We start from the raw sequence: 11,181 nt of genomic DNA on the forward strand, positions 1-11,181 counted from the left end.
TTAATTTTAATTTCAATTCAGGTTAGATTTTTTTGTGTGCAACACAGATTTTCTGCAGTGCGCAATTGTGCACGCACGCAGCTTAGTAGGAACATTGGTTGCAATACTATACTGCTATGGTACACATTAGGCTGACATCTGGGGGCTGCTGCCTCTATACACATAATGCATTATTAGTACTGTATGCTGCTCAGTAACATTTAATATTTATTATTTACTGTTACTTTTGCATATGTTGGTTGTTGCTGGGATTTCCCTGCTGTTGTTTTTTTTTGCTCATTTTTTTCAGCAGGTGTTGAGGCAGATTTTCAGTGTCTTTTCTCTCTATATCTCTCCTCTCCTTCTGTTTACTGTCTTCCAAACTTCTCTTTCCTTTTTCTTTCTCTTTCCTCTCCCCCTGTCCTATCTGTTCTGATTGTAATAATTCATATTTAAAAAAATCCTTTATTTTATCTTTCTATCTATAAAAACTATTACTATCAAGTGGACCAGGACAACAAAAGCGGAACTTGGTCAACTTGGGAACATAAATCTGCTGGGCTTTTTCTTGGGCTTCAGACAATAATTCTGATTGCCGGACAGGACAGGCAAGGACAAAAAGAAAAGAGAGTAAACATGAATGTCCTTCCTCTGTGGTTCTTTTGCTGTCTGCAGGAAGAACAATGGGGCTTAGTTGTCTTGTGCTGAATATTTTAGATGTTCAGGTAACTTTCAGTCTCAATAACTGTTCTAAGTATTGATATTATTCCTCTACATTTATGTATGTATATGTATGCTGTATGTATTCATTACTTTTTCTAAAACTCTCCTGCTCAAACCTGATGGAGTGCAATAACAAAAAAGGGCACAAGAGTTAAAATGCTCATACAAACATTTTTACAAGGCATGTTTACAGCCTGTTAAAATAATAATAATAACAATAATATTAATAATAGTGACCATTTGGAAAACATCACCATTATTAAGCACCAGTCTAGCTTGTTCTGCTCTTTAGCAGTTTGTGGTCTGTCCACCGTAGGCTGCCATTATCACAGCTCATGATCTCAGCAGCAGTCTCTGCAGATGGGTATCTGGTTAGCGCTTGCAGGTTATGTTTTCAGTAATATTTTCCACTGAACCCTGTTATTATCTTTGAGTTAGCACGCAAAAAGACCACAGTTCTCTCTGCTAGAAACTGATTGCAATCGCAGCAATGCGCATGCAAGTGTGGGGGCTGGGTGAGGAGTTTACAGATGAAAAGCTTTTTGTCTCTGCTTGTTGCCACAAATAAATTAATTTCTAAATCGGGTTATTTGTCTTTATACTGTGACACTGATATCTGTATTTGTAATTGTCATACTTTGTAAATCCAAATTTTCAACAAGGTTTACATATATACACAAAAACACATCATATGTTTATACATATATAAAAGTGACAAAGGGCAGCGCTAAGTGGCAAAATTCACCAGTGATATAATGATATAAGAACAAACCGTCAATGAAATAAAAATTACTGACAGCAATGAAATGGTTAAATGTACAGTTCTGAAAAAGACATAACAAGGTTTCCAGTTGTTACGAAATAAATAAGAGTAACAACTTGGACTTAAATATTCTGCACTGTGACAAAATCAAGGCTATAATGCAGTGACATTCCCACATTTCAGTGTCTTCTGCTATAATAGCACATGCACACAAGGGTCATCCCCACAGCAAACACTACAGTTGTTCTATCCCTTTGTTCTTGGATTATATTGAACAACCTTTCTTTGTGTGTAATTGCTCTCACGGTTAGAAAAGGGAGACAAAAGGCACATGACCTCCTAAAATAGAATAAAAATAAAAATACATGAGCATAATATTTACATGATCATGAATTATTCCATTCATATGAGTAACATGTGAAGCCCATCGAACTGCCTAATCTAATTGTGTCGAACACAGCAAAAAGGTAAAATGAAGATTCAAATGTGATGCACAAAATTTTAAATGACAGTTGCAGAGATGTGTTAAAAGGCTTGTTCAACACCATGTGGGGTCTGTTTCTGTTGAAAGGACAACAGATTCTTCATCAGAGCTCGTGTTATTTCTACACTTCACCACAGTGTAATCAGCATGCTGCTCTTCTCTGGGCTGAAGTGGCTCTATGGTGGAAAAAAGAGGATCTGTGTGGTTTTTGAAGAAGTAGACTTTGCTGTAGAGGACTTCATCCTCCACCTGTGGCTCACTTAAGACGTCTTCACACACAGGATCAGGATTTAGCTGAGAACAAAAAGCGATACATCATAATACACTTAAAGATTTGACTCCTTTGACTCTGTAAGAAAGATCATTCAGTATGAAAATGTGTTTTCCAACTCTACAGTAATCTTTACCTCCACTATGTTGTTTGATGTTTCGTTTGTGGAAGACTGACTCATAGTCCTCTTTTTTCTGATTATTGAAAGTAATAAACAGGAAAAAATAAGTGAGTTCATGCCAGAGATTAAATGTTGTCACTTTGAATCAAACACCGTGTTGCTTACCTAATCAAAAAGAAGAAAAAGAGAAGTATTGAAACCAGAACTATTACAGAAACTCCTCGTGTCCTTCCTGTGATACTTTGGACAGTGAGAGTCTTTGGAGCAGAGCTGATATCTTTGTTGCTTTTCACAGCACAGGAGTAGCTTCCTGCATCCTCCCTGCTGACTGGGTCTAGGATCAGATGTTTGTTCTGGTTCTCTCTCGGGGTCAGAGGTCGACTGTTCAAGTACCAAATGTAGTTTGTGTTGTCAGTCAGAGGACAGCTGGTACTGCAGGTCAGTGTGACTCTCTGACCCTCTGTCACTACTGCAGAAGGACTCATCTTCACTCTCAGCTCTGAAAGACGAAAATTTAACAACAACAACAACAATAATAATAATAGTAATAATAATAGTATTAAGGCAAGACATGAAACTCTTCCAAATCGCAACATGAATTACTCACAAAACATGAGTTTTAATTGAGACCTGACTGCAGGCAGACCCTCCAGTCCTCATATTCAGTTAAATAATAAAACATTTATTTGACTTTGAGTAGTTTTCAGTTTAAATATTACATTTTCTTAGGTTAGGGTGTCATTCTAAATGTGTGTTTAAGATTTCGTTGTTAGATATTCTCAGGTTTTTCCTGTCCTCCTATGTCTGTGTTTCTGTTGTTGCCTATATTTACTCAGTTTTATCGTTGTGTTTACTTTGGCCTGTTAAATTTGTGTTTCAGTCTCAGTGTTACTTTCCTGTTTTATTTTGTTAGTCTCTTGTGTTGTGTTCAGTTTTGCTTCCCTTGTCATTAGTCTGACTTATTTCACATGTGCCTTGTTTTTCCCTGCTTCCCAGTGTTGCTTGTCACGTTGCTGGTTCCTCATGTTGAGTGTGTGTCTGTCTGTTAGTGAGTGTTTGTGTCTCTGCCTGCCATGCAACCAGCCCATGATACCTTATCCATTGGGACTGTGAAACACTATTGCATTTGAGGCATTTGGCCATCATTCTGGTACAAATTAATCTTGATTCATTTGTCCAAATATTTCATTTTTCCAGAACATTTTTGTAAATAAACATGAAATACTTGAAATAAACTCCGGATCTTTCTTTGCTTAATGTATCTTGCTATCAGATATCCAGTTCCCTTTTGAGCTTCTGAAAATGGGGGACTGTATAAATATGATTGTATTTCCTGAAATGTTTAAGTAATTCTTTTATTAAAATGCCTCAATTGAAGATGAAAGTTGTTACAAAAATTATTTCTTTGTCGAAAAACTCATTTGTATATAATTTTAAAACTATTATATTAAATCAAGCAAAATACCAGTTTTTACTTTTGCTATTTTAACTATAGTTATTTTTCATAGCATTTACATGCTTTTAATTAAGAACAAACTTTTCATTGTAAGGGAATATTTTAACATTGTTATATAACCGAGAAAGATCTGAATAGTTCTAGCGCTACTGCTCATATTGAAATATTAATGAGTAAAGTCTGCTGACTGAGGAGTTTAGATTTACCTGTGACAATCAAAAAGACTCCAGGCAGATCAGACTGTGTCCATCCTTTATGGTCTTTCTTGAATCTGAATGTGTATCCTCCTGAGTCATTCTTCTTCAGGTTTTTGATGGTCAGGACGTGTTGGTTCTTCATGTTGTCCTGATACTCCACACCACCTGCAGCCTCAATCAGCTCTTCAACTTCCACTTTATCTTTTCTCCATTTTTTACTCCAATATTTAAACTCTGGCTTCATGTTATCAGGATGTGAGTATTCACTTGTGATGTTGACTGAAGATCCTTCCAGAGCACAGATTCTCCTGCTGACATAATTCACTCTCCAGCAGTTTTTATCCTGAACACCTGAAATATAGATGGAAGATTTAACCTTGTTTGATTGGTCTGTGTTTCATTATTAGTTGAAAAAAAAAAACAGATTTGACACTTACAAACTTTTTTAGATTGAAGATGTGTGTGACCTTTAACTGCACAAGAGAATGTGTCTGTTGAAGAGTTATGAATTGAATAATGTTGATTCTCATAATAGTTTATTTTGTTGTGATACCACATGTAGACAGCTTGATGGTCAGTCAGATTACAGCTGTTGTTACAGGTCAGTGTGACAAATGCCAAGGTGGAAGAAGCTCTTTGAACATAAACCTCTGTCGATCGAAGATAAATACACTTCTTGTCACTATTTAGATATAATCATACGGCTCATTTAAGTCACATAATTGTGCAGTTTAAACGAATATGATATAAAGGTTTGGAGAAGTGTTTATACAATTTGTTTGTGGAAACTTCACCTCTAGGGTAGGTGATGGTGCATGGCTCATCCACTGATGTCTGATAACACATGTTTCCATAAGCATAAGTGACACTGAAGCATGTCTGTGTGATGGAATCTGGACAAAAAGACATGAGGTTAAATATTTGTACTGAGACTATTTTACAGGGGTTTGCTTAACGTTTTATAGAACAATAAACATCATGACTCACCCACAGAGACTTCAGGGGCTCTGAGATGCTCGTAGCCTTTGACAGCACAGGAGTATGTGACTGCTTCCTCACTGCTGAGCAGCTCTTGGTACCAGGGAGACCAGTCCTCATAGAGAAACTCTCTGTTCTTGTACCAGATGTAGGCTGCAGGCTTTTCAGTCAGAGGACAGCTGCTGCTGCACATCAGTGTTACTGTCTGTCCCTCTGTGGCAGGAATCACCTTTACCTGCAGCTCTGAGAGGATGATGGAGAACAACTTATACAATGATGTCATTTGGAAAGTAAGTAATAAGTAAAAGTCACTGTACCTGCAACAACCTGAAGAGTAATTCTGTTGAGCCAACAGTGTCCTGGACTGTCTGTAGTCTTCATACAGCAGTAAGCGTTTTCATCACTCTCTCTTAGATCATTGATGGTTAAAGTTGGGTTTTTCTCTTCAGACATGTTGTGTGTTACATGTTGTCCATCCACAGAGAGCTCACTCTGAACATACTTGTAACCATCCCAGTCTATAGTGAACCATTTTCTGCTTGAAGTCAGATGTTGATGTGAGCAGTGCAGATCCACTGATGAACCTTTGAAAGCACAGATTCTGGTTTCTCCTCCATTAACACCTTTAACAGAAGGGAGTTAATAAATGTTTTTATCTTATTAATATGTCTTTGTTTATAATCACTTAATAATTTTCAGTACTTTACATTAGGAGCTAATCTAAACTAAAATTCCTCATCTGTAAATATTACAAGACCTTTTTCTTAAGTTAATATTAACTAACGATTTTTACATAAGAACTCATAAATAATTTCAGATACCTGAAATGTAAAAGCTGAGACCCACAAGCAGACAACCAGCATCTCTCAACTCCATTGTTGTTTTAGTCCAGACTTTGAGCATAAAGCTGACAGTAAAAGCTCAAACCAAAAGATACAAAGTGAGTCATCAGACAAACTAATCAGTACTCTTTATCAGAGTGAGGGGTGGGCTGCTGGTTCATATTCTTTGGTTTCACATATCTTGCATCTTTGAAACTAAAAGTAAACTTGCTTCCTCTTCCTTTGAATCGTTTGCATCCTTAAATGCTTTGTTGTAGCATGAATATTATATTAATCTACATCAGTTCAATTCCTCAATAATGATGCTTTTAATTTATTTACTTGCTGCATGCAGTTGTGTTTTGAATGCATTAAATATTCAGTTTATTAAATATATTGAAGTTGTTGAACAGAAAGGTGTGGAGGTGTTAAACTGCTGAGCATATCTCAGTATGACAATTTGTAATAAACACAGCTGGAGCGATTCAGACTTTAATCTACTGCGACTATATTTTGTTTTAAAAAATATGAAACAATGAGCTATGGGGAACAATTGATTTAAAATATCTGAAATGTGTTTGAACTCTCAGACTGAATTGTATTTTCCATTTCTATAAACATTTATTTATAAAGTACTTTTAACAGAAACTCATTTTCACTTTCCTATCGTTAATCACACAATAATATTCTGTAACTAATTGGACCTGAAAGTCGTGATCTATGAATCATACAGTATTAACTCATCCTGTCGTTCATAAGTAAAGTTACTTCTGTTCTTATATCAGGATTCATGTATATTATATGTACATATATATATATATATATATTTATATATATAATATATATATATACACACATATACATATATATATCTATACAGCAATGACATTGGAATGTCATTCGGACTGGAGAAGTGTAGTCGGATGGTAACAAAGAGAGGGAAGGTAGTCAGAACTGAGGGGTTTGAACTACCAGAAGGCAACATTGCAGACATAGAGGACAGTTACAAGTACCTGGGGATCCCGCAGGCGAATGGGAACCATGAAGAGGCCGCTAGAAAAGCTGCAACCACCAAGTACCTGCAGAGGGTCAGGCAAGTCCTGAGGAGTCAGCTGAATGGTAAGAACAAGATCCGGGCCATCAACACGTACGCCCTGCCCGTGATCAGGTACCCTGCTGGGGTAATAGGCTGGCCAAAGGAGGAGATAGAAGCCACTGACATAAAGACAAGAAAGCTCCTTACCATGCATGGAGGGTTTCACCCCAAGTCCAGCACCCTGAGGCTGTACGCTAAGCGGAAGGAAGGGGGCCGGGGACTGGTGAGTGTCAGCACCACAGTCCAGGATGAGACAACGAACATCCAAGAATACATTGGGAAGATGGCCCCAACTGACCGAGTGCTCAGTGAATACCTCAGGCAGCAGAAACCCAAGAAAGAGGAGGGAGACGAGGAACCATCATGGAAGGACAGGCCCCTGCACGGTATGTACCACCGGCAGATAGAGGAGGTGGCTGATATCCAGAAATCCTACCAGTGGCTGGACAAAGCTGGACTGAAAGACAGCACAGAGGCACTAATCATGGCAGCACAAGAACAAGCTCTGAGTACAAGATCCATAGAGGCTGGGGTCTATCACACCAGGCAAGACCCCAGGTGCAGGCTGTGTAAAGATGCCCCAGAGACAATCCAGCACATAACAGCAGGGTGCAAGATGCTAGCAGGCAAGGCATACATGGAACGCCATAACCAAGTGGCCGGCATAGTGTACAGGAACATCTGTGCCGAGTATAACCTGGAAGTCCCGAGGTCAAAATGGGAGATGCCCCCAAGGGTGGTGGAGAATGACCGAGCTAAGATCCTGTGGGACTTCCAGATACAGACGGACAAAATGGTGGTGGCTAACCAACCGGACATAGTGGTGGTAGACAAACAGAAGAAGACGGCCGTAGTGATCGATGTAGCGGTTCCGAATGACAGCAATATCAGGAAGAAGGAACACGAGATCGGAGCACTAGGTGCGGTGACTCCCAAGCTAGGCGAGTGGCTCCAGCAGATCCCGGGAACAACATCGGAGATCTCTGTCCAGAAGAGCGCAGTCCTGGGAACAGCTAAGATACTGCGCAGGACCCTCAAGCTCCCAGGCCTCTGGTAGAGGACCCGAGCTTGAAGGATAAACCGCCCGCAGGGGCGTGCTGGGTGTTTTTTTTATATATATATAATATATATATATATGATATATATATTACTATATATAAATAAGTTTATATACACACCAATTTTTCTAGTTATTCATTGCAATTCAAAAGTCCAATGAAGAGCATAAAAAAAAGTTAATTCTTTTTCATTTGATTATGTAGCCTGTCTCTAGTTACTTTCTTTAAGGGTAACCATATGCAACCAGTTGTTTGAGTTGTCTGATTGAATTGTATTCTGGCTTTGAAGAGGTGATATTAATCCTGATATAAGAACATGTTATTGTTGCAGCCCTGTAGTGGTTTAACTTGTCACTTGTCCTGTCGTATTCTTGTTCTTTTAATGTCACTGCTAAGTGTGGCTCCACAGTCAAAACGTCTGCCAGTCTTTAGCCTTTTTTAGCCGCACCCAGAAGGAAAAATAGGATTTCAACCATAGAGGTAAACACTGGTGACAAGAATTTTGTTTTAAATTCACTCTGTTTTTGTTTTTTTTTCTTTGGTCTTACTGTGCTGCATGAAACACTATCAGATATAAATAATTAACATATAAAAGTCATATATATCATGTATTACTTTTATAAAATAAGTACTTTACTTGTTGCTGTGTCAACTTTAACATAAATCCAGACAATTTTGGGTGACTTCTTGAAGTTGGTTAGCAGTTCAGGCCATGTCCACCAGAGGACACCATTATAACTCTTCATCTCAGCAACATTTCTATTGTTCTCTGCCTACTTCTTTTCAAGTTCACAGACAAGATAAGTGAGGTATAAATATCTGTAGTTATTTCATTATCTTATGTTGCAGGTTTTAAAAAAATGGTTGATCTTTATTTTTGTTTAAATAATTGGGCCCCACAACGTAAAAGGACCCAATTTTACTTGTATTTGTTTTCTGTCATTTGCATACAGTTACAGTGGGGGATGCCCAAAGTTTGAAAAAATAAATTTAACATATATACGAATGATCCTTGTAAGCCAAACGCTCAGGCTTCAGACTTTATTGCCTTTGTTTTTCTTTTCTTCATTAAGGTTATCAGTTTCACTTCTCGAACAAATCATAACAATTTGAATTTTTACAGGTAATTTTTAACAAATCATGGTCTACTTTTAAGTAGTCAGAGCCTTCAGTGAATTTTACAGTAAAACATAAATAACAGCTTCAATACTTCATATGCATTGTGTATGTATATTGTTCTATGCAGTATCTTCCATTACTGCTCCTAGAACTGCATGCTTCTGTACAGAGACCCTTGATGTTCTGCCTGGAATCTGCTGAAGCCACTCATCCTGATTTGGGGTGGCAGCTCCTCATGCTTCTATTACTACTAAGACAATTTGAACTTTACCTCAAGTTGGTCCTTCAGCCCCTGGTACTCCTTGATTTCATTGTGTTTCTCATTTCTGATCTTGCTGTTAGCTAGAATTGACACATTTATCCAACTATGGTCCTCTCGTCGTTGCAAACAACAACTTGGTCTGGTTAGTTATATATTATATATATCATATTATTATATTATGTTATATATATTCTGTATAATTTTGTCTTTATATGACCCTACACCCTCCTGAGAACCAGCTGTGGTGTGTGGCGAGAATAAGGCACGGCGGGACCACGGAGTATCATTCGGATATGTACATCTCAACACAACACACCCTAACCCCTGAATCCCCGTGTTTTAACTAGGCGGGCGTGATTAAGGATGCCGTGCAGGTGCGTCCGCCCTCCCTTCACGGCACCGCAGACAACGCCCCACCACACAAGCCTATTCATTTATGGCCTCTGTAATGGACATTTGTTTTTAGTCACATTCACAATATATGGAAACACAAGTCCATTTTATTTATAAAAAAATGTGTGAAAACAGAATGACAAGTTGCTAATACAATGACATGAGTGACATGTGTGATCACTCCAGCTTTACATGTTCTCTCCTCTGCCTGTTCCTGTAAAAATAGCAAAAATTTAAAAAAAAACAAAAAAAACCCCTGACCCTAAGAGCAATCATGTGTCCCGTTGGTGCCATTCTAGATTGCTGGTCAGAAAGATTTCTGGTGCCAGTAATCAAAGAGACAATGCCCCGAGATAGATTCATTTTAATTATGCAACACCTTCAATTTGATGACAAGGACACGCGGGCAGAACGGGTGAAAACAGATAAATTTGAGGCAATCTCTGACATCTGGACACGCTTCAATGAGAACTGTGCTAAGAGTTTCATTCCAGGAGAACACATGACCATAGATGAACAGCTTTTCCCTACCAAGGTTCGGTGTCCATTCACACAGTATATCGCAACCAAGCCAGACAAATTTGGGATCAAGTTCTGGATGGCCACGGATCTGGAGACCAAATATGTCTGCAGTGCATCTACTTGGGAAAGGACCCCAGTCGTCAGAAGGGAGAGAGGCTGGCAGAGAACGTGGTCATGAAACTAGTGGAGCTGTTTTTGGATGATGGGAGAAACGTCACAACGGACAATTCCTTCACTTCACTGTCGCTGTCGCACAGACTACTGCAGCGCAAAACAACGTTACTTGTGCCAAGTAACGTTGTTTTGTGGACTTTATTCACCGGCGCGGTGAATAAAGTCCGCCGTGAACTTCCTCAAATTGCAAAAGACACTGCACAGCGAGAGGAATTCTCCACTTCAGTGCTTAGAAGTGTCAGTGTCTCCTTCACAATTTATGGACCTAAAAAAACCAAGACTGTGTGTGTTCTTAGTTCCATGCACTAAGATGTGACGATCAGTGACGGCAGAAAGAGGAAACCCAAAGCAATAAGAAACTATAACCACATGAAGGTATGCGAATGTGTGTATAATTTTACACCAGTGCTACAATGTTTTCTGATGTGTGCTATACAGGCCTATAGAAAAAACATATACTCATGACTCTCTCTCTCTGCTTTTACAGTGTGGTGTAGACGTGTTGGACCAAATGGCACGCATGTGTTCTGTAAGAGCAGCAACACGCAGGTGACCAGTAGCGGTTTTCTACAATATGCTGAACCTGGCGGTGGTGAATGCCTACATTTTGTATAAGGCATGCACAGGGCGGACAGGCAAAAGAAGATTGTTTCTGAGTCTTCTAGCTAAGGAACTTTGTTGCCGATTCAAGCAGCACAAGAAAATATTAGCACAGAGTGTGTGTGTGTGTGTGTGTGTGTGTGTGTGTGTGTGTGTGTGTGTGT

General features: G+C 38.8%; 1 protein-coding gene across 1 annotated transcript; it reads right to left on the reverse strand.

Annotated features, from left to right (window-relative positions):
• Nucleotides 1-336: 336 nt before the first annotated feature.
• On the reverse strand, nucleotides 337-6,098 carry LOC121813321 (B-cell receptor CD22-like). Its single transcript, XM_042217018.1, has 9 exons — nucleotides 5,794-6,098; nucleotides 5,290-5,595; nucleotides 4,982-5,215; nucleotides 4,789-4,887; nucleotides 4,432-4,644; nucleotides 4,004-4,345; nucleotides 2,507-2,840; nucleotides 2,357-2,414; nucleotides 337-2,243 (listed from the first exon to the last, which is right to left on the reverse strand). Exons 1-9 carry the CDS (start codon nucleotides 5,873-5,875, stop codon nucleotides 2,004-2,006), a joined length of 1,908 nt encoding a protein of 635 aa, XP_042072952.1. The 5' UTR covers nucleotides 5,876-6,098; the 3' UTR covers nucleotides 337-2,003.
• Between the last annotated feature and the right edge of the window lie 5,083 nt (nucleotides 6,099-11,181).

The sequence above is a fragment of the Haplochromis burtoni genome, unplaced genomic scaffold (genome assembly GCF_018398535.1).
Source record: "Haplochromis burtoni strain Fernald_Lab_line unplaced genomic scaffold, NCSU_Asbu1 Contig_1496, whole genome shotgun sequence".
In the NCBI taxonomy this organism is placed as follows: Eukaryota; Metazoa; Chordata; class Actinopteri; order Cichliformes; family Cichlidae; genus Haplochromis; species Haplochromis burtoni.

Bases quoted from the DNA above. Each gene is read 5' to 3' on its own strand.
- LOC121813321 (XM_042217018.1), bottom strand. From the start codon at position 5,875: ATGCTCAAAGTCTGGACTAAAACAACAATGGAGTTGAGAGATGCTGGT. The intron at 4,645-4,788 runs GTGAAGTTTCCA...TTCGATCGACAG, and splicing joins CACCATCACCTACCCTAGAG to AGGTTTATGTTCAAAGAGCT. The intron at 2,415-2,506 runs GTAAGCAACACG...TTCAATAATCAG, and splicing joins TTTTTCTTCTTTTTGATTAG to AAAAAAGAGGACTATGAGTC.